Below are 24,609 nucleotides of genomic sequence, written 5' to 3'. Positions count from 1 at the left end.
ATGGACAGCACAATAATACCTAATTGTAAAGTAATCATGTTAAAACACTGAATGAAGCTGCATCCGAGGTATAGGTTTTTGTTTTGTTTTGTTTTGTTTTTACTATTATTACTTTTATTTTTTTTCTCTATATTAACATTCTATATCTTTTTCTGTTGTGTTGCTAGTTCTTCTAAGCCGATGCAAACGTACTAAGAAACGATGATCATGCATCTATGTGATGATGTTAAGAATCACTGATTGCATATGAAGAATGGTATGATTTCTAAATGTTGGGTTAATTTCTTTTTTCCGTTAATTAATAAAACAAACAAACAAACAAACAAAAGAATGAAAGAAGACCCGTATCTCACACCTATACAAAAGTTAACTCAAAATGGATCAAAGATCTAAACATTAGGTCTAAGACCATAAAACAGTTAGAGGAAAATGTAGGGAGATATCTTATGAAACTTACAATTGGAGGCAGTTTTATGGACATTAAACCTAAAGCAAGAGCACTGAAGAAGGAAATAAATAAATGGGAGCTCCTCAAAACTAAACACTTTTGTGCATCAAAGAACTTCATCAAGAAAGTAGAAAGACAGCCTACACAATGGGAGACAATATTTGGAAATGACATATCAGATAAAGGTCTAGTATTCAGAATTTATAAAGAGATTGTCCAACTCAACAACAAAAAGACAGCCAACCCAATTACAAAATGGGAAAAGGACTTGAACAGACACCTCTCAGAAGAGGAAATACAAATGGCCAAAAGGCACATGAAGAGATGCTCAATGTCCCTGGCCATTAGAGAAATGGAAATCAAAACCACAATGAGATATCATCTCACACCCACCACAATGGCCATTATCAACAAAACAGAAAATGACAAGTGCTGGAGAGGATGCGGAGAAAGAGGCACACTTATCCACTGTTGGTGGGAATGTCAAGTGGTGCAACCACTGTGGAAGGCAGTTTGGTGGTTCCTCAAAAAGCTGAATATAGAATTGCCATACGACCCAGCAATACCATTGCTAGCTATCTACTCAAAGGACTTAAGGGCAAAGACACAAACAGACATTTGCACACCAATGTTTATAGCAGCGTTATTTACAATTGCAAAGAGATGGAAACAGCCAAAATGTCCATCAACAGACAAGTGGCCAAACAAACTGTGGTATACACATACGATGGAATATTATGCAGCTTTAAGACAGAATAAACTTATGAAGCATGTAATAACATGGATGGACCTAGGGAACATTATGCTGAGTGAATCTATCCAAAAACTAAAGGACAAATACTGTATGGTCCCACTGATGTGAACCGACATTTGAGAATAAACTTGGAATATGTCATTGGTAACAGAGTCCAGCAGCAGTTAGAAACAGGGTAAGATAATGGATAATTGGAGCTGAAGGGATACAGACTGTACAACAGGACTAGATACAAAAACTCAAAAATGGACAACACAATAATACCTAATTGTAAAGTAATCATGTTAAAACACTGAATGAAGTTTGGTAGGTGGAAATACTAGTGGTTGATGAGGAGGGGTTGGAGTGTATGGTATGTATAAGTTTTCCTTTATCTTTTTGTTTCTTTTTCTGGAGTTATGCAAATGATCATGATGATGAATGCACAGCTACATGATGATACTGTGAGCCACTGATTGTACACCATGTATGGAATGTATGTGTGTGAAGATTTCTCAATAAACATTTAAAAATTAAAAAAAAAAAAGAATATGTTAACTATGCCATCACATTCTAATGCTAATTTGGCAGGATATAAACTTCTAAACTCAAGGTTCCTTTCCTTCAATATTTAAAAAATACTAATACTCTTCCTTGACTCTTCTTCACAATTATAACTACTGATATTATTATATGTCTCTGCTCCCTACTAGAACAGAATAGAAATTCCATGAGAATATGGGTTTTACTGGTTTACTATTGTATTTCTCATACTTAGAACAGTCAATACACCAATCTCATCTGTAGATATAGAAACACCACACGTACGATCAATAAGGAAACAGAGAATCTACACAATGTGATAAATGACATATCTAAGAGACATATATAGGTCATTACATCCCAAAATAACAGGATATGCATTCTTCTCTAGTGCTCATGGACCATTCTCCAGGATAGATCATATGCTGGGGCATAAAACAGGTCTTTATATATTTAAAAAGACTGAAATTATTCAAAGCACGTTCCCTGACCACAATGGAATGAAGCTGGAAATGAATAACCACGAAAGAACCAGAACCTTCACAAATATATGGGGATTAAATAACACTCTTAATCATTCAGTGGATCAACGAAGAAATTGCAAGAGAAATTGGCAAATACCTGCAGATGAAAAAATGAGACTATAACATATCAGAAACTATGGGATACAACAAAGGCACTGCTGGGAGTAAAAATTATTGTCCTAAATGCCCACATTAAAAAGGAAGAAAGAGCAAAACTCAAGGACCTAACTGTTCACCTGGAGGAAATAGAGGAAGTACAGCAAACTAATCTGAAAACAATCAGAAGAGAAGTAACAAAGATTAAAGCAGACATATATGAATTGAAGAACCATTCCGGACTAAATGGGACTGCTATAAGAGTTTAGAGTGTAGGCCCTTGTTTTCTTACAAGTATTTTCTAAATGAGAGCATATAATAATTGCTCTTTTGACTCTGGCTATTTTGAGGGGTGGGGGGGCACAGTATGCATAGTCCAGGAATCAAACCCTGGTCTCCTGCTGGAAGGTGAGGGTTCTACGAATGAACCACCCATGCACCCTGTTTCTGGCTTATTTTGCCTAACCAAATATCCCACAGGTTCATTAACAATGTTGCATGCCTCACAACTTTACTACTTTTTGCAGCAGCACAATATTCAATCATATATACACACCATCGTTCACCACTCTACTTCTCAGTCAGTAGAGCGACTCCTTTAGCCATATTCTGGAGACTACTTTTATGCAAGCTTCAGTTAGGTAGTGCTAATTGCCAGGGCTGCTAAACCCCAACAAAAAGCACTCCTGTTGACTTTAAAAACACTTAAGGTTCTAACTGAGAATCTATAAAGGTTTCACAGGGTTTGCTCTCCTGGAACCTATAATTCCTGGAGGGTTCTTAGGTCAGATAAATCATGAAACCCAGAGGGACCAGCCTCTCCAAGATTATCAATTAATTACATTCCCCTATCCTTAAGTGTTGACATCCCTCCTCAGCATGAAAAAGTCAGAAGGGAAATTGCCCAAAGATCCCTACAGCTTGGGAGAAGGATCAAAGGAGAATGAGGAGGTATGACAGAGAAAATAGGATTTAACAAATAAGTATAACTGCTGAATCACTAAGTTAATATTCCTTTTAACCTGCAATGTTTTGGTGGAGTTAGAAGGAAAAATCTGAGATAGCAGAATGGTAGGTAGCCCATGACACACTCTGGGATTTGTTCTGTAACTACTTCCTCAAGAGTGCTTTGGCAATTATTGCTTTTTTCTTTCTTTGCATATTTTACAATAAAAACAGTTAAAAAAATAAAAAAGTATTGGCAAAGTCCCTTGAGGGTCTGGTGGGGTAAAATGAACTATTAAACATGCTTCCCCAGGAAACCCTGGCTACTCTCCCAAACACTAGGGACTTCCAAGTCAACAGGTCAAGCCCTCAATCTTGAGGTTTAGTCTTATGAAACTTAATTCTGTTGTGGAAAAGCTAAGCCTACCTAAAATTATCCCTAAGAGTTACTTCCAGAGACCCTCTTCTGTGGCACAGATGTGGCCTCTCTCTAAGCCCAACTCTAAAAGGAAAATCATTACCCTCCTCTCTAAGTGGGACATGACATCCAGGGGTGTGAGACTCCCTGGCAATGTGGGATATGACTTCCAAGGATGAGCGTGACCTTGGCACCGTGGGATTGACAGTTCCTTCCTGACCAAAAGAAGAAAAAGAAATACAAAAAATAAATTATTAATGGGCAAGAGAGTTCAAATAGAGTTTACAGGCTATTCTGAAGGTTAATCTTATGCAAGCTTAAGCTAGATATTAATAATTGCCATGGTTTGCCAAACCCCAACCAGTTATCATTCCTGTTAACACTAAAGAATGCCCAAGGCTCTATCTGAGATCTTACAAAAATTTTATACACTGAAGTTTACTTTTCAGAAGCCTAAAACCTTCAGATGGTTCCTAGGCCATAAAAGTCCCAAAACCCAGAGGTGCAAATCTCTCCAAAAACATCTACCAGTTCCATGACCCTACCCCACATTGCTGACACCCCTTTTCAACATGAAAGAAGTTAGAAAGGGCACCACCCAAATATCCTTAAAGTTTGGGAGAAGTATCAAAGGAGAAGGAGGAGTTATAACAGAGAATTTAGGAGTTAACAAATGAATATGACTACTGAATCATTATACCGATATTTCTTTCGTCTCCAGTGTCTTGGAGCAGCTAAAAGGAAAAACCTGAAATTGTGGAAATATAACCCATAGCAAACACTGAAATCTGTTCTATTTCCACTTGTTAAAAAGTTCTTTGGAATGTACTGCTTTTTTACATATATGTTCGATTTCATCAAAAACGGTAATTAAAAAAAAAAGTAGAAGAAGGTCATGATGCTCTTGATGGATCCTTCCACAACCCCTTCCCAGAGTGGTGAGGAGCCAGCTTGCACTCCAATTGTGGCTTTTGGCTCTGTTCCCTAAGCAGCACAGTAACTGGTGTGCTTATATGTCAGTGCCAATCTAAAAGGTGGCAGCATGAAGAAGTGAAACAGGAAAATGATTCCTCTCTGGCTCACCCTCCCATACTTGACTTACAGGCAGAAGAAGCATGTAGACAGTTAAGCAATATAAGAAACAATTAAGTTAAAATGGACTGCTGCCAATATTTACCTGCTTTAAATCATACAACAGAGCACTCAGGAGGTGGTGAAAAAGTCTAATTCCAAGGGAAGAGAGGGGGCATTCAAATTCCTTTAAAAGGGGGTATCCCTAAGGCCAAGCACAGCCCAGGTTCAGAAAAGACAGAGAAGACCCTGTACCTCACATTCTCTTTAGGTAGATCTTCTCAATAGAAGTCTAAAATCTGAAGGAGAAGACCAGCACACAGATCCAATTTGAAAAGACTGTGAAAAGTTCTTTTTTGCTTTGGTTGGCTTGTTTTTGTCAGCTCCTGGTACTCAAGGAACTATCTTTCTTATCACTTGCTGGGTACAAACTTAAGGGATGGGCAGTTTAGGGACAAAATACCAGAATTAACACTTTAAAATATTAAAATATACAATGTGCAACAAAAGATTATAAGAAAAAGAAATAGGAAATTGATGGCCCATTGAAAGGAACAACATAAAACTCCAGAAATCACCAATGAAGAAGACTAGACCTTGGATATGGCGGATAAAGGCTTAATAAAGAAAAAAAGATGCTCAATATGTTCAAGGAGATAAAAGAAAACACAAAGAAAGAAATAAAGGATATTAGGAAAATGATGAATGGATGAACAATATGAGAGTCCTAATAAAAAGACAGGAATTTTTAAAGTAACCAAACAGAAATACTGGAAGATCACAATAACTGAAATGAAAAATTCCCTAAAGGTTCCAAGAGGACAATGGAGCTGGTAGAAGGCAAGTGAACTTGAAGACAGGACAATGATTCAGGCTGAGGAGAAGAAAGAAAAAATAACAAAATAAAAGTGAACAGAGGCTAACAGACCACAGGAACACCATCAGGCCTGTGAATATACACATAATGGGAGTCCCAAGAAGAAGAACAAAGTGAGAAAGCGGCATAGGGAATATTCAAAGAAATAAAGGAAGAAAACTATGCCCAGATACAGAGTAGTCAAACTGTCAATACCAAGGACAAAACCACAATTGAAAAACTTAAGTTACTGGAATTATTGCAATATGAAATGTTTAATATGTTTTAATTATGAAAAAAGGGAAATGAAAAATATGAGTAAAGAATAAGAGACTGAAAAATGGCTAAGCAGATAAAAAAAATTATAACTATGTAACAAATATAATTAAAAACTCAGTAAGGGAACTTCTGCTATCAAGACTATGGTAGACCAGGTAACCAAACCATATTTCCAAAGAAAAAAGAAAAACCGAATAAAATTTTTCAAAATCTTTTATCTTTTTAAATATATTGACCCAAAAAGTATGTAAAAAATATATACAAAACCAAAATCTGCTTGAATGTCACACTGAGAAAGGTGTAAAGGAGAGAAATAGGGCTGACTTTCACCTTGAGTCACACCAACTACTTTCATTTTTCATGGCTTGGTGGGACATGGGAGAATAAGAATTAACAAAGCTGGTATTCCAAAGGGCTATATATCTTAAGCATACTGCTGAATTAGAAACAAACAACCCCCCTAAAAGTCTGTGAGGAAAACTGTCCATATCTTCATACAGAATAAAGGAAAACAAAAGCAACAACAAAAACCTCCCCAGAGACACTGTAACCAAAACCTAGTCATAATACAGGTTTGTTCTGTGCATTCAAATTATCTGGCTACTTTGAACTTCAAGTTAAGAATTTAATTTAATGTGAGGTTGGTAAACATCCTTTGCACCTAGCAGAAACAAATGCAACTCCTCTCTGTTGGAACAACCTTTAACCTAGGTCGGAGAAATAAACTGCAAGAAGCAAAAGTTCAGAATTAAAATCTTGAATTTCTGAAAACTGAAAATGTAAGAAAAAAAAGCACCAGAAGAGAGCAAGTGGAAAAATAATAGCAAAATCAGACCAGTAAATAATTCAGGACTATTAGAATGATCAGTCACTATGAAACAACTATGCTTTGATTAGTGAATTCAGAGTGCTGGGTGTCTAGCTCTGAGGATAGACACAATTTCAATCGTCTAGGACAGAAAGTAGTCAGCAGCCGGCAGTCACTGTTTCAACCCTGCTCCCCACTAGGGGAGGAAGTGGGATTGATTTAGAGACACAGTAACTTCTCAGGGCAGGGGGAACAGTTTGCCTCACATTGAGTGAAATAAGCCAGATACAAAAGGACAAATATTGCATGGTCTCATTAATACGAACTAATTATAATAAGCAATCTCATGGAGTTAAAACCTAGAGTACAGGTTAGCAGGAGGCAGAATATGGGTAGAGAATGGGGAGTTGATAATTTGTTCAGAATTTTTAATAAAGTTGATAGTAAATGTTTGGAAATGGATAGAGGTAATAGCACATTATTGGCATATAATTAACGATGCTGAATTATGGACCTGACTGTGGTTCAAAGGGGAAGTTTAAGGTCACATATATCACTAGAAGGATAGCTTCAGAGATTAAAAATATTATGAAACAATGTTAATAAACTTTACATCAACAAATATGAAAACTAATGTAATGAGCAAATTCCTAGGAAATTTAAGTTAATCAAACGGAAGAATTCGAATCCTGAATAGTTCTATAAGCTTTAAATTTCCCCCAAAATAAAATTTTCCAAAACTATTTGTCCAATATCTTTCCCTTCCCATTTGTCAACACAAACCTCAAACCTGGCACCTAGAACCACTGCTAAAGCTAAACAAAAAGTCTACTTCTTTGACTTAGGCTAACAAGGCTATTGCTGCCTCATACTTTGTTTTACATACTGATAAACGTATAAGAGATGAAGAAAAATTTGCTTTGTCTAGAGAGCGCTCTGGCTTGCAAAAGCAGTGTGGCACAGAATAAAGAGCACTGACGCGGGAACTAGAAACCGGGAGTTTTAGTCCCAGATCTACCACTTACTTGCTGTGAGACTTGAATGATCCCCTTCAGCTACAAAACTCAATGATGTTTACCTGCAAAAGTTAAGTACCTTTGCTATTTATTAAGAGTAAATGATTAATTTCCATAAGTTTTATTTTCCACAAAACCTCTATATATTTGAGAATGTGCACTTAGGAATTTCTAGATGGAATATCATGATGGGAAATAGCTTTTTCTTTTTTCCTCCTTTTCTTCTTGTATCCCTCCCTCCCTCCCTTCACCAGTCCCCCCTCCCTCCCTCCCTTCCTTCCTTATTTCTATCCTCCCTCCACTCTTCCAAGTAATAACTTTCTTAAGCAATTTAACTTCAGAATGCCTAAAAAGACAAAACCAAGTCTTTGAAGGGAGGATAAAAGCAATGAAAACATCTTTTGCTGATTACAGAGTAGAAGATAAAATAGTGTTTACTAGAAGTTATTAATCAAATGATAGGAAGAAAATTTTCAAAAAAATAAAGTGAGTAATTAGATGTAGTCATTTAAAAAACTAAATATAAACTTAAAACAGCATTTCTATAAATAATCAATAAAATTTAAACAGCTGAAAATCAGTATATCCAACATTAAAGGGAAAGTCTTTATTATAAATGAAAAATACTAAGAGGTATTTTACCTGACGAAATATCTCTGTAACAAAGTTTACATTACTTCTCTTTGAAGAAAACACCCTGCGAACTATTTCAATGTCTGTGAGATGTTCTTCATCAATACTACAGAGACTAGATGAGCTGGGTTCTCGTTCCGTGAGAGTACTTGTATTGGAATGAGACTGTTCTGGTTCTGTAGTTCTGTCTGCTTTATCAGCATTATCATTTTTGTTTTCTTCTCTGGATACCAAACTAGCAGCTGCTCTCTAGAATCCAAGTTTAAAAAAAAAAGGAAGAATATCATAATTATTTAACTAGATGTCTTTCAGTATATTTTAGAGTACAAACAAGTTACTTATTTGAGCTAGGTTAAACAATAAATTGAAGCAGATCAGTTCTACAAGAATAATAACATTGGATTATTTACCTAGAAAATCTTAATGTTTAAAATCATGTTACTAAAATTGGAACCATAGAGAGAAGATTAGCATGACCCCATGCAAGGATAACATACAAATTCATGAAGTGTTCCATACTTTTTATTTAGACCAAGAACTTTGAAAAAAAGAATTATGCAATTAAACAAAAACAAATGAACTGGGGCTTCCAGTGAGATGGTAGAGGAGGGTAGGCTGGATTCACCCCTACTCCATAGAATAAAATGGGAACAAGGAAAAAATGACTGGGACTGTAGTCCCGGGGGGGTAAGTGGCTGAAGAGGGTATTCAACATTTCACAGGGAGGAAGACAGTGGTACGATTTATTTAACGAGAAAGGCTTCCAGTCAAGAATTCTTTATCCAGCCAAGCTGTTCTCCAAAACTGAGGGAGAGATTAAAATCTTCAAAGACAAAGACTGAGAAACTAGTCATCAAGAGGCCTGCCCTACAAGAAATACTGAGTCCTGTCAGCTGAAAAAAAAAAAAAGACAGGAGAGGGAGGTCTGGAGGAGGGCACAAAATTAAAGAGTACCAGTAAGGGTAATTTAAAGGATAAAAAGAAAGAGAAGGAAAAGAATATATACATATGACAATTAAAATTAAAGTACAAGAAGGTAGATTCAAGAACTGCTTTTACAGTAACTTTAAACATTAATGAACTAAGTTCACCAATTAAAAGATATATATTGGCAGAATGGATTAGAAAATAAAATCCACCTATATGCTGTTCACAAGAGACACATCTTAAACCCAAGTACAAAAATAGATTTAAAGTGAAAAGACAGGAAAATATGTTCTATGCAAGCTGTAACCAAAAGAAAGCAGGCATAGCTATACTAATACCAGACAAAATAGACTTTAAATGTAAAGAAGTCATAAGAGACAAAGAAGGACACTACATATTAACAAAAGGGATGAGTCACTAAGAAGAAATAACAATCATAAATGTTTATGCACATAACCAAGGAACTCCAAAGTACATGAGGCAAAAATGGGCAAAACTAAAGGGAGCAACAGACGATTTAACAATAATAGTGGGAGACTTCCATATACCACTTTCCAACTACAGATAGAAGAACCAGATAGAGGATCTGTTGATCCTAACAACTAAATAAATTAGACCTAGTAGATATATATATATATATCATTACACACCAAAACACATGGATATACATTCTTCTCTAAGGTATATGGAACGTTCTCCAGGATAGATCATAGGTTGGGATGTAAAATAAGTCTTTATAAATTTAACAAGATTGAGATTATCAAAGCACTTTCTCTGACCACAATGAAGTTGGAAATTAATAATCACCAAAGAACCAGAGATTTCACAAATATATGGAGATAAAACAACATAACCTTAAATAATCAGTGGGTCAAGGAAGAAACTGCTAGAAAAACTGGTAAATATCTGGAGATGAGCGAAACTGAGAATACAACATATCTGACCTTATGAGATGTGGCAGTCGCAGTGCTGAGATGAAAATCTACTGCCCTAAATATCTATATTAAAAAACAAGAATAAGCAAAAATAGAGCTTTTAACTGCTCACCTGGAGAAATTAGAGAAAGAACAGCAAACAAACTCCAAAGCAAATAGAAGAAGAGAAATAGCAAAGATTAAAGCAGAAATGAACAAACTGGAGAACAACAACAACAAAAAATACAGAAAGAACCAATAAAACCGAAAGTTGGTTCTTTGAGTAAATCAATAAAACTGATAGACTCCTAGCTAGATTAACAAAGAAAAAAAGAGTTAGGACACAAATAAACAAAATGGAAATGAGAAGGGTGTTGTTACTATGTTTCTGAATAAATTTTTAAAACTGTAAGAGAATACTACGAGCAACCATATGCCATGAAACAAGACAACTTAGATGAAATAGGCAAATTCCTAGAAACACAAACACTGCCTATACTGACTCAAAGAAATAGAAGATCTCAATAAACCAATTTCAAATAAAGAGATGCAATCAATCAGTCATCAAAAATCTGTACACAAAGAAGAGCCCAGGGTCAGATGGCTTCATGAGGGAATTTAATCAAATATAACAAAAACAACTAATACTAATTATGCTCACACTCTTCAAAGAAAACTGAGGAAAAAGGATTGCTACCTGTGTCATTTTATGACGCTAACATCACTCTAATATCAAAACCAGATACAGATGCTACAAGAAAGGAAAGCCACAAACCAATCTCCTTAATAAACACAGATGCAAAATTTCTCAACAAAATACTACCAAATGGAATTAATAAAACATTAAAAGAATTATACATCAAGACCAAGTGGGGTTTATACCAGGATTGCAAGGGTGATTTAACATAAGACAATCAATCAGCCTAATACAGCATGTTAACAAATGGAAAGGGAAAAATGATATCATATCAAAGGATGCTGAAAAGGCATTCAGAGAAATTCAGTGTCCTTTCCTGATAAAAACACTTGAAAAGGTATGAATTGAAAAAATCTTCCTCAATATCATAAAGGGTATATATGAAAAACACATAGCCAGCATCATACATAACAGTGAAGGAGTGAAAGCATTCTACCCTAAGATCGTGAATAAGACAAGGATGCCCACTGTCATCACTATTATTCAACACTGTGCTAGAAGTCCTAGCTGGAGTAATTAGACAGGAAAAAGAAATAAAAGGGATCCAAACAGGAAAGGAAAAAAATAAAACCTTCATTATTTGCAGATGACATGATTCTAAATGTGGAAAACCCTGCGATAGCTACAATAAAGCTACTCGAGCTAATAAATTCAGTGAAGTGGCAGGATACAAGATTAATAAAATAGTCAGCAATGCTTCCATACACAAGTAATGATCCATCTGAGGAGACAATTAAGGAAAAAAATTTCATTCAAAATAGTAACTGTGCTGGTTTGAAGCTATTATATACCCAAGAAAAGCCATGCCCTTTAATCCTCATTCAGAATTGCTAGGTGGAATCTTTTTTACTGTTTCCATGGAGATATGACCCATTCAATTGTGTGGTAACTTTTGATTAGATGGTTTCCATGGAGAGATGCCTCCACCCATTCAAGGTGAGGTGGCTTACTGGAAACCTTTAAGAGGGAACCATTTTGGAAAAAGGTTTAGAATCACCAGAACCAACAGACCCAAGAAAACGGACACAGCCCCAGGGAAGCCATTGATAAAAAGCCAGCAGACATTGCCTGTGTGCCTTTCCACTTGAGAGAGAAACCCTGAACATCATCGGCCTTCTTGAACCAAGGTTTCTTTCCCTGGATGCCTTAATTTGGACATTTCTATAGCCTTGTCTTAATTTGGACATGTTCATAGGCTTAGAACTGTAAACTTGCAACATATTAAATTCCCTTTTTTGAAAGCTGTTCTATTCTGATATACTACATTCTGGCAGCTGGCAATCTAACACAGCAACTAAAAATAACCAGGTATCTAGGAATAAGCCTAACTATGATGTCAAGGACTTATACACAGGAAACTAAAAAACACCACTAAAAGAAATAAAAAATGACCTAAATAGATGGAAAGACATCCCATGCTCATAGAAAGGAAGGCTGAATGTCATTAAGGTGTCAATTCTACTCAAGTTGATCTACAGAATCAATGCAATACCAATAAAAATTCCAACAACCTACTTGGAAGACTTGAAAAAGCCAATTAAGAAATTTATTTGGAAGAGAACAAATAGCTAAAGGTTTCCTAAAGAAGAAGAGTGAAAAGTGGGAGGGCTAACACTTCCTAACTTTAAAGCTTACTATAAAGCCACAGTGGTCAAAAAGCATGGTACTGGCACAAAGACCGAAGTATCAACCAATGGAATCCAGTCGAAAATGCGGAAATAGACCACCAAATCTATGGACAACTGGTCTTTAATCAATGGTTATGTGAAAACTAGAGATCAACAGCCAAAGAATGACAGAGGACCCTAACTTATACCTTATATAAAAAGTAATTTAAAAAGATGCTCAACTTCCCTGGCTATTAGGGAAATGGAAATCAAAACTACAGTGAGATATCATCTGACACCCATTAGAATAGCCATTACCAAAAGAACAGAAAATGACAAGTGCTGGAGAGGTGGTGGAGAAAGAGGCACACTTTTGGTAGAAATGTAAAATGGTATAAAGGCTGTGGAAGCCAGTCTGGCAGTTCCTCAAAAAGCTAAATATAGAACTGCCATATGATCCAGGAATCCCATTACTAGGTATATGTTCAGGGGACCTTAGGGCAAGGACACAAACAGACATTTGCACAGCAATATAAGCATTATTTTCAACTGCCAAGAAATGGAAATAGTCCAACTGTCCATCAATGGACAAGTGGCTAAACAAGCTGTGGTATATAAACATGATGGAATATTACGCAGCTGTAAGACAGAATAAAGTCATGAAGCATGTAACAACGTGAACCTTGAGGACATTATACTGCGTGAAATTAGCCAGAAACAAAAGGACAAATACTGTATTGGTCTCAATAATATGAACTAACATTAATGAGTGAACTTGGAGAATGGAAGTTAAGAAAACAGGTTATCAGGAGATAGAAATGGGGTAGAGATTGGGCAATTGGTACTGAAGGACTATAGATTGTGCATCAGGACTGACTATAAAAATTCAGAAATGGATAGCACAATGCAACCTGATTGTAGCACAATAATATAAGTACACTGAATGAAGCTGAATGTGAATATGATTGAGGGAGAACAGCTGGGGGCATGTATGAAACTAAAGGAAAGATAGAGGATAAAGACAGATGTATAATTCAGGAATGTCTAGAGTGGACAATGATGGTAATTAAATGTACAAATAAAAATTAGTTTTTGCATGAGGGAGAAGAAACGAATGTCAATATTGCAGGGTGTTGAAAACAGATGGTATATGGGAAAAAGTACAACCAATGCAAACTAGGGTCTATAGTCAACAGTAACACTGTAATATGCTTCCACTGAATGTAACAAAGACATTAAACCAAAATTAAATGTCAACAGGTGGTGGGGGAGGGGGGGAGGGGTAGAGGGTGGGAGAAGGGTGGGCATGGGGAAGGTGTATGAATCCATTGTGGAAGAATAAAATGTCTTCAGATACATTATGGTGGTGAAGGCATGTCAATATATTAGGTGGGACTGTATGATGTATGAATAAAACTGTTTAAAAATGAACAGAGAGAAACAAGTGCTAGAGAAAATGCAGGGAAACTCATGTACCTCTTCACAGTCAGGAGGGAAACTGAGAGGTGCAGCCCCTTGGAGGGCAGTGTGGTGATTCCACAGGAGGCTGGGGTGGGGTTGCCATATGATCCTGAAACCCTGTTGCTCAGTATATACCTGGAGGAACTGAGTGTGGGGACAGGAATGGATAGGGGAACTATGATGTATATATATGATGGACTATTGAGTAGCCACAAGAAGGAATGAAGTTCTGAGGCATGCAACTTATAGTATGAACCTTAAGGACTGTATGTTGAAGGAAATGTCAGGAAAAAAAGACAAATATTATCATGCCTCAATCATATGGACTAACTATAATATAAACCTCAGAGAAATGAAGTTGAGAACATGGGTTATCAGGTTGGGCCTATTATAAAGAGTCTTGCATTGTAAGCTCTTACAGCTGTCACATATATTCAGGAAGTGTAAATGCTATTTCTAAATTCTGAGATACTGAGCTGTTTGTTTATAACCTGGTCATTCCCAGAAACTTTGGGTATTTATGTGAAACTTGAGACTCAGAGTTACAGCTCTGAAGCTATGAAAGTCAGTAGTACCCCACACAGGAACTATTTAAAAAGTTGAAAAAGTGATCAGACTTGGTGTAGAGGTATGAATGAAGCTGATCGGATAGGACTAAGGTATATCAAAATACAGGGTAAGGGATGATATTGTCCATATTTTAAAATTTCAACTTCTGTGTGAGACTAAAAGAGATGTTTATTTGGTTCAAAATTTATGCTTCGGATAGCACAATTCCTAATTTAACTTGTATTATCAGTTTAGGTGAACTCCATAAGTACATGGAATCTTGAATATGGTGGGAGATTTTGTTGGCTTGTGCAGGTAAGCGTGATGCCCCGATATATACCAGAGAAATTTGGGCTGTGAATAAACGCTATTTGCAAAGTCCCCTTGGGGGACTGGAGAGAAAGGAGGAAATACTCATTTCCCCATTTGGAGAATTTCTCATATTCTTGTTAGCAGTGGGGGCAACCAAATAAATAAGCTGAGCCCTTGATCTTGCGGGTTGCCCCTATGAAACTCGTTCTTGCAAAGGATAGGCTAAGCCTATTCAAAATTAGGTGTAAGAGTCACCCTCAGAGAACCTCTTCTGTTGCTCAGATGTAGCCCCTCTCTCTAAGCCTACTTGGCAGGTGAACTCACTGCCCTCTGCTGTACGTGGGACATGACTCCAAGGGATGTAAATCTCCCTGGCAACATGGGACAGATATCCCAAGGTAAGCCGGGACCCAGCATCAAGGGATTGAGAAAGCTTGATAAAAGGGGGAAGAAAGAAATGAGACAAGATTACATTTCAGTGGCTGAGAGATTTCAAACAGAGTCAAGAGGTTGTCCTGCAGGTTATTCTATGCACGATATAGATATACCTTTTTAGTTTATGCTGTACTAGAGTGGCTAGAGAGAAGTAGCTGAAACTGTTGAGCTGTGTTCCAGGAGCCTTGATTCTTGAAAACGATTGCATAGATATAAATTCTAAATGTGACTGTGTGATTATAAAAACCTTGTGTCTGATGCTCCTTTTATCCAGGGTATGGACAGATGAGTAAAAAAATATGGATAAAAAATAAATAAATAATAGGGGGGACAAAGGGTAAAATAAATTGGGTAGACAGAAATATAAGCGGTCAATGAGAGGGGGGGCAAGGGGTATGGGATGTATGAGAGTTTTCTTTTTTCTTTTTATTTCTTTTTCTGGAGTGATGCAAATATTCAAAGAAATGATCACGGTGATGAATAAACAAACTATGATAAGATTGTGAGCCAGTGATGGTACACCATGTATGGAATGTATGTGTGTGAAGATTTCTCAATAAAAATATTTTTTAAAAAGTCTATGGCTTTAATTGTTAGATTCTAGGATAAGGAAAACACTTTTGCATGAGGATTTCTGTATTTAATAATTCTTTCTAGAGAACCTGGAATAACATTTTAGAAATACAGTCTGCTATACACAAAAAGATTAATGGGGACAAAAGTCAAATTTTCTTAAATCTAATGAATTTAACACATTTTACATTTGTACCTTATTTTGAAAGATATAATTCATAAAGAAACATACAGTATAAGATTCTAAAACTACATAAGGAAATCTGAGTAAAGGAAAAATAAAGATAAGAAAAATATAATATAGACAAGTTCATGAAACCACATGAGCAAAAAGGAGGAAATGCAAATAAATGTGAAAAAGAGGGAATCTTCAATTAAAAATAACAGTGTTTGATATATTTGTCCCTCCATTTTAGAGCTGAATAATTTTATATCACATTTCTAGTCTTGGCAGCTTATCAATATAGGGGGGACTGGGTTAGGGACAGCATTTTAAAACCATTCGGTAAATGCTAAGAAACCTCAAAAGGGTGATTAAGGCCCTGCAACTTGATTGCAAGTTTCTTCCATTTTTAAAGAATTTTTAAGAATTTGTACTTTTCAGAATATTTTCATGCTGTACAATTAAAATAAAATACAGAACTTAAAGTTGAAGCTGAGACTAACATACTGAAACAGCTTATCCAAGTTTTATTTGAAAACTACTGATTCTATAATAATTGTTAAAATTTGGATGAATAAAATACAGTTATACAAATAAAATACCATTATGTTTGTTTTAAATGTGATATATATCCCCAAAACAGTTGAAATTACTGGACTAAATCTCAAAAGGCATTTCTAACTTCAATCAGCTCTCCTTATATGTTTATTACCTGAATATTTTTTGGCAAGACTTCACCTTCCATCCCAGGAATATGAGGTCCTGAATGTGGTTTTGGTTCAAGCCAGAAAGAAACCAGCCAACGAATGACAATAACACGGGACTTAATGAAAGGCTCTTTTGTACAATAGATTGCCTCATTGGTTTCAGCATCCTTCTTTATCATTACATAATGTGGCTTTGGTCTCATCTGTGGGATATCTATTCAGCATAAAAGGAAAACAAAGATAAGAAATTAACTACCTTTAAAGAAACCTAAATATTTAAAGATACTTTAGTTTCAGAGGTAGCTCTAGTATAAAAATGACAATATGACATTTAAAATAATTTGCTAGATGTTAGCATGAAACCTAGAAGAGTAAACCAGTTTCGTATATGGAAGTGTGTCTTTTTGCAAAATTTCATTAAAAGGCTCAATGAATGCTGCTTAAGTACAGAGAAGCTTCCAGAGCTATTTAAAATTAGTAAAACTCACTTCAGTTAATCTAAGACTGTGAGAAATATTTTGAACTCATACAAAGTATGATAATTTTTTCCTTGATTTTTAAAGCAAAAATGGCTTTCAATAGCAGATATCTGTTACTCTAATCCAAATAATTTCTAAAAGCCCTAATGGTTTTACCTGACCCTATTTGTTGCCTAAACCTGGCAGAGCTAAAAACAGGAACATCATTCTAACAAAAGGACATTTCCACATACAGACTACCAGTGCTTTCTGTATATCGCAGAGGTCTGTTTCTAACCCAGGATTTGTTTACAAAGCTCCAATAGAAATCTTGCATAGTCACTAAAAACTAGACAGGAAATGATCAAAATATATAGCAATGTAATTATTCATACAGAACTTGAATAAGAACTGATATTACGTTGAACCCTTAGGGTATCTTAAAAAGAAAATTACAGTTTAAGAATCACATGAAAACATCAGAAGTAAGTTTAATTTACAATCACAAACACTTTTGGTGGGCTGGCTAACCTCTCCAATGGATGAAATCCACAAAGTAAGTTGTAAAAACACTTCTTCAATCTCAAGGAAAAGTCTATTAATAAATTTTCACTGTCAGTATGAATAAAAATATATTTCTACCAACCAAGACAAATATTAAATGTAATCAGTTTTCTGAAGGCAAAAAATGTCAAATTTACATTGGGAGATGGTTTTTTTTCTTACATGTGATCTCTTAGAAAGTTCCAAAGACTACCTACCAAGTACAGGATGATATAAACTGTTCTCCTTGCAGAGGTTTGGGAAAATATATGGTAAGTAATATTTCTTAAAATGTGAAAACAAAAATGAAAATCCCCTTTCTTGGTTTTCTTTGTTCTTCCATTCTAAACTTTTTACCTAAAAATAGACAATATAATTAGAATCATTCCAGGAGACAGACTCTCTTACGTACAATTATTAGCTATAATAAACAAGTTTGTAAAAAGCTATTTAAACAACACACTAAACAGTTACATTATGAAGATCATAAATATATAGCTAAAGGAAAATATTTAAAACTGGTCTAGTATCACTGTATTATACATGTTGTATTTCAAAAATCTTAGAAGTTAAAATGTACTCTGGAAAACTATGAAAGCTCACTCAAAATTTAGGTCTGGTAATGACAAGGACACTAATGTTTTCCTTTGTCCCTTCCTCCCCTTCCTGAATTCTTCAGCTTGTCATACAAAATAGGTATACAGGGAGATGGGGGAAGCAGTGGCAGAAATTAATCAAGTGCAAGTGCTCAGAACCTGAGCACAGCAAAAGGGCATCAGTAGCTGGGTAGGGAGTCTGAGCCTAACAGCTATGAGGAAAGTGTCCATGAAGATAGAAGGGTAGGGAGCAGGAAAGGCAAGAGCAGTATAAGACAGAACATGGCAACTTCAGAATATGGCTTGAACAGAATATCTAAGTGAACTATTGGCAAAGACTAATCATTCATTTAGAGTCAGGTACTGGAGACTGAGTAGGTAAAAGAAACTGTCTACAAGAGGAGAATGTCTACCACTGCAAAGAGGGGCTATGGTGGTAATGGGAGATTGATACCTAAGAGGGATTGATTAAATAAATAAATATACGAAGGATAATGAGAACCACATTTCTCAAAGTCAGAAAAAATTATTACAAATATGGAAAAGAAAATTTGCATGAATCCTGCAGTGCTGGATTGGAATTGGGGGGACTAGTATGAATGCCAGTTTTCAATATATTTACATAGACTGAGATAAATATGGATTTTTTGTATGTATACATACACTCATATATTTCCTAACTCTGGCCACTTAGTGAGTCCAGGAGTAGCAACACTCCAGCAAGTACAATGAGCACCCAGATCACAGTTTCTAAATACAATTTTCCACTAAAATAAACAAGGGCTCTTTGGAGAAATAGCAGATTCTAGGGTGGGGGAAAAGAAAGTATGAAATGAGACTGGAACATCTTACTACACAAGGAAATTAAGTAAGTTCACAAAGAATGATAAGGGACAAGTCAAAAGGACATAGAGTTCAATTCCTGGACCATGCATCCAAAACAAAAAAGGGCACAGGAATCACCTTTAAGAGGCTCCCTCCAGCCAAATCTAGGATAATGTGAGCCTCAAAATTAGTAATAGTAATGGTACTAATACATGGATTGGAGTCATAAGAAACATAAAAATTAAATGAATAAATAAATGGGGAGGGGAGAGCCTTTTTCCTATAGCATTTTGCTAACTATTGAAGTTAGAAGAAACTATGGAATTAAAGTATCACAAATTAGCCCAAAAGTGGAAACAAGAGTCCACCAACTGATGAAGGTACAAACAAAATGTAGTATATATCCATACAACAGAATATTATTGGGCAACAAAAAAGGAATGATATATGCAACAAGGATGAAACTTAAAAACAGGTTAAGTGAAAGAAGTCAGTCACAGATTATATACTGTATGATTCTACTTACGTGAAATTTCCAAAATAGGCAAACAGATATAGAAAATAGATTAGTGTTGGCTTAGAACTGGGAACAGAGAGGGTTGGGTACAGGAGAGTGAATGCTAATGTGTAGAGGCTTTCTTTTTGGGAGGGTGAAAATGTTTTGAAATTAGATTGCGGTGACAGCTGTACAAACTGTGAATATATTAAAATGGCATTGAATTATTATGCATCACAAATGGATGAACTGTATGGTTCATATCTCTCATATCTCAATACAGCTGCTTTTAAAAGTCAGCAGCTGGGTGCAACGGTGGCTCAGTGGCAGAATTCTTGCTTGCCATGCTGGAGACCCGGCTTTGAGTCCCAGAGCCTGCCCATGCCAAAAATACAAAATTAAATTAAAAAAAAAAAAAAAAAGATCAGCATTTGGCAACCATCTAGAATAATTAATTTAATTAATCTACCCCCAAATCTATGGTGGATCCTAAAATGTATGGGTTAAATTTTAAGAAACAGGATATTTACATACGTACAAAGTACCTCCCCACAAACTCCTTACTAATTATAAAAAGTAACATTATAGTTCGAAAACCCTGCAGACGATAGGTCAACACTGTTCATCTAATAAACAAAAATTAGCTCAAAATGGACAGCAGACCTTAATGTAAAACTGAAAACTATAAAACTTCTAAAAGAAAGTATATAAGAATATCTTTGTAACACTGGGGTAGACAAAGATTTCTTAGGTAATACCCAAAGATAGATCCTTAAAAGAATGAATTAATAAAACAGACCATTAAAATTAAAAACTTGTGTTCTTTAAAAGAATAAAAGTAGTCTTTAAAATTGAAGATTGCTATGAAGGCCTCTATCATGGTGCTGTCCCTGGGATGGGGACAGATACTGGCCGAGACTTATGTGTGCTTTCTGCACCCTCTCATAATAGAGGACAGGTAAATTAACACTTAATTTCCAAGAAAAAAGTCCATAAAACCACCCAGCTGTGACTTTTACCTAGCACTCCTTGCAGCAAGCCTTGGAGAATCTACCATCTTCCCATAGTTCAAGAAGAAAATCTATGAGTAAAACACTCAGAAAATGATTAAGGAAAACAAGATCTTCATTTAATTCCTGTTCTCGTGTGATAAAATATCTTAAAGTAAACATGAAGAAAATGATCAGATCTTTTCAGAGGAACCAGCATCTTCAACAGAAGAAAACTGTTTGGAATTTAAAGAAAGTTTTGAACGTAAACTGTGAATCTGAAGAAAGCATGTATTTTCAAAATACCTTCAAGAATACTGATTAATGCATATGAATTTAAATCATTTGATATTGGGTCATGCAATGATTCTGTGAATGAGAGTCTTCCCAAAGATTAAATGAAGAAAAAGCAAATATGGTGAGACAGGTTCAAAGAAAGAAGACCTTCTTCAGAGTCTAAAACTAGTCAAAATGTATAAATCAAAGAATGACCTGTCTCAACTACAATAGTTAATAAAGAAACGGAGAAGGGTGGGCCACGGTGGCTCAGCAGGCAAGAATGCTTGCCTGCCATGCCAGAGGACCCGGGTTCGATTCCCGGTGCCTGCCCATGTAAAAAAAAAAAAAAAAAAAAAAACGGAGAAATGTAACCAGCTGTGGCTTTATGAGTCATAATCAACTATGTCTGAGGAGAATAAGAAAGTAAGCCTTACTGAGTTGATGGACCAAATAGATAATAAATTTCTATATAGAACAGAAGTGAAGGCAGTTTTATAGGTATTTAATTCATAATTTTCTCTCCAGAATATCTTTGAGAATTGCAACTTAATTAAAAGATACATTTAAAAGGGAAGGCATAAACCATTAAGGCATGGAAGGAGGTATACTGATCAACATCATTTAGAGAACTGTGTTACTGTTCACTAAATTCTAAAAGTGAAAATTTTGCATTTTGGATAAATTTCCCAGACAGAACTTGACATTTAAAGAAATGTGGAGAGAAAAAAAAACTTAAGTCATGTTTTTAAAATTTGGGCAATTTGTGGAAATGTGATTCATTTATTTTGGAAAAAAAAAAAGAGTGCTATGAAAATGAACGGGCAAAACACTGGGAAAGAATACTTGCATAATATATATATATATATATATATATATATATATATATATATGAGTAAGGATTCTAACTAGAATATATAAAGAATTCTTACAACTCACAACTCAATAAAAAGGAGAGAATTAACCAATTTAAAACATGGGCAAAGGAACTGAATAGACACTTCACCTGAGGAGATATATGGAAGACAAAAAAGCCCATTAAAAGATACTCAAAACATCACTAGCCATTAGGGAAATGCTAATTAAAACCACTACACACTCATTAGAATGACTAAAACTGCAGACTGACCATACCAATTGTTGACAAGAACACAGCTATAATCTTCACACATTACTGGTGGGAATGTAAAAAGGAACAACTCTTTGGAAAACAGTTTGACAGTTTCTTATCTATTATATGACCCAGGCATTCAACAGCCAAGTGTTTACACAAGGAAAAGAAAGTTTATGTCTACAAAGACTTGTTTAACAATATTAATAGTAGTTTTATTTGTAATAGACAAAAACTAATTTGCCGAAGGTCACACTGCTAGTAAGATACAGAATCAGGATTCAAACTTTGGATCCTGGTTAAGGATCCAAATTAACTTTAGAATGTTGGTTTCTGAGACATAGGGAATTTCTGTACTTGAAATACTTCCAAGGAATGTGTATGTGTTGACAAGTGTTAATCAGTACATGTTCATTTCATACTAAGAAAATGAATAGGTTGCTTTACTTAATACACGTACCTGGAAATTCAAAAGGTACAAATAAGTGTAAATTACATCTCCTGATTCCTACCAACAGTCTCTGCAAAGCAACCTAAGCCTTTTCTATCAAACTGCTCATAATTCTTCCAACCTCTCTACTCTGTACTCAATTCCAATGCCATCTCCATATTTTTGGTATTTGCAATAGCAGCACCCCACTCTTGGTACCAAAATCTGGCGGGGGGAGACCAGTAGATGCCGTGGCATGTGGCAGAGGACCCAAGGATCACCTGCAGCTAATTCTTCGGGAAGAAGGCATCACCTTGATGATGCCTTGATTTGGACATTCTCATTGTCTCAATCTAATAAATTCCCACTGTTTAAAGCCAACCCATTTCATGGTACCTGCTTTCAACAGACTAGTAAACTAAAACAAATGGTAACAAAGGGAAGAAACAGGATAGTAAGAGGAGGGTTGGGATTACTGAAGAAGATAATATATACCTGAATTACTATATATTTTAAAAGTGCTTCAAGAAAGTAGCTTGTTAGATCTTCTTGTCCTTTATCTCCTGATTGTGGAGGAACAAGAGGAGTGATTTCCTCTATAGTGACTTGAGCTATTCAAAGACAAAAAAAAAGTTTAGTATAATTATAAAACAAATGTAACAATATAGTAGCATGACCCAAATAAAATTTAGTTGTAACACATGTATGCAGTGAATACCGCTTGAAAACTTTCTAACAATTGAAATAAATCTGAGATTATCCCTGATAGTCTATTACAACAACCATAAAATTCAGTAATTAGCTGTTTTGTAAAAATCCTTGATTGAGGGGATATGACACACATATATGTAGTGATGCAAGAGTACATAACATCTCAGTTGTAAAAATCTCATGACAATTTTAAATTAACATTAAGAAATTTCACTACAAAAATTCCACAATGAAAATAGTGAGGAACATAATGCACTGACTCATCAATTTAAATGATAATTTGATTACTTTACTTTAGGTCATGCCCATGCCAATGCTAAGAGTAAGCACTCTTTATGGCAGCCCCTTCAGTCAAAGGATGATATTACTATTTCCCTCCCATAAAGAAACAAAAGATTAGCATCTCAGTTCCTCAACGGCAAAAGACCACTCATAAAATAAAAACTTTTATGTTTTTTTTGCTCTTCAGATTATTTGAAGACATTCATGATAACAAATGCAAATGCAAGGAAATCAACTCACAACTAAATGAATTCTCTTAAATATTTCCTAAGTAGCACAAACAGTACCTGATTTAGCACAGGGAGGACCCTAAACCTATCTCTCAGTAAATATTAACCAAGAAAGTAAGTTCACAACAGAAAGATTTCAGTTCTTAAATAATACATGGCATGTTGTTTCTAACAATCTTTTTACAAAATATTCTTTAAAAACGTATACTCTGGACTTCCTGGACTACTCTGTCACTACAGAAGAATATGGTTTATAAATGTTTTATTGTTGAAGCAAAAAAATTTCTCTTAAGGCCCTTAATCCCCTGAAAGCCCATTGGAATTCTTCCACAAAGACTTCTTAGTCTTTGTAACAAGTCTTCTTGGATAATAAATAAACATATATGTTGTATTTCCCATGCCTAGTAGACTACAAAGCAAAATTTCTATTCTCAAAAAGTGAAGGCGTGAGAATAGGTCACAAATTGATTTGAGACTAATATAAAAAAATAAGTCAACCATAAAAAGAACAATGAAAGAAAATCTACCCCAATAGGTTTTAAAGGTATATAAGAAAAAGTCATTTTAATACATTTGTTAAATACTTCAAAATGACATATATTATAAATAAGCAGATATAAGTAGCCTAATGAATTGATTTCATTTACAGACTTTGTGCCAGCTTGGTAGTGTTTCTAAAATTTAGTGCTACAGGTGTTGGTTTACTTAACCATAAAACCTAAAAATACAAATTACAAGTAAAACAAATCACCTAAAACACTACTATACATGTCAATGTTTGTTTATGAAAGAATATATGTACAAATACATATACGTTATTTTTAACAAAAAGTAAAATGATTTTAAGTTATTTAAGTAGAAGAGTAGTAAGTAAAAAAAATTACAATATTAAAAAATTAGGGCAAAGAGCACAAAGACTCAGTAACAAATGAAAGTAGACACAAAGC

The 24,609-nt window shown here is 35.2% G+C and overlaps 1 protein-coding gene, 1 non-coding gene and 1 pseudogene across 9 annotated transcripts in view; 2 read left to right on the top strand and 1 right to left on the bottom strand.

The window, feature by feature from the left end:
* RALGAPA1 (Ral GTPase activating protein catalytic subunit alpha 1) overlaps nt 1-24,609 on the bottom strand; it is a 311,810-nt gene that overhangs the window by 244,614 nt on the left and 42,587 nt on the right. For 7 of the 8 annotated variants that reach the window (XM_077126931.1, XM_077126935.1, XM_077126932.1 and 4 more), the window contains exons 7-10: nt 22,935-23,050; nt 17,935-18,073; nt 16,721-16,929; nt 8,380-8,619 (exon numbers count right to left, since the gene is read on the bottom strand). In XM_077126931.1, the coding sequence (XP_076983046.1) occupies nt 8,380-8,619; nt 16,721-16,929; nt 17,935-18,073; nt 22,935-23,050 (704 nt within the window). Of the gene's footprint in view, nt 1-7,746; nt 7,800-8,379; nt 8,620-16,720; nt 16,930-17,934; nt 18,074-22,934; nt 23,051-24,609 lie in introns of those variants that run through there. The other variant, XM_077126936.1, reaches the window with a different exon arrangement.
* On the top strand, nt 8,791-8,893 carry LOC143656637 (U6 spliceosomal RNA). The gene has a single exon (XR_013162548.1). It is a non-coding gene; the product is annotated as a U6 spliceosomal RNA (small nuclear RNA).
* On the top strand, nt 20,649-22,571 carry LOC143656464 (swi5-dependent recombination DNA repair protein 1 homolog pseudogene; annotated as a pseudogene).

Source organism: Tamandua tetradactyla, chromosome 14 (assembly GCF_023851605.1).
Source record: "Tamandua tetradactyla isolate mTamTet1 chromosome 14, mTamTet1.pri, whole genome shotgun sequence".
NCBI classification, from domain to species: Eukaryota; Metazoa; Chordata; class Mammalia; order Pilosa; family Myrmecophagidae; genus Tamandua; species Tamandua tetradactyla.
Note: the sequence above shows the minus strand (reverse complement) of the source record. Positions and strands in the feature narration are given on the sequence as shown.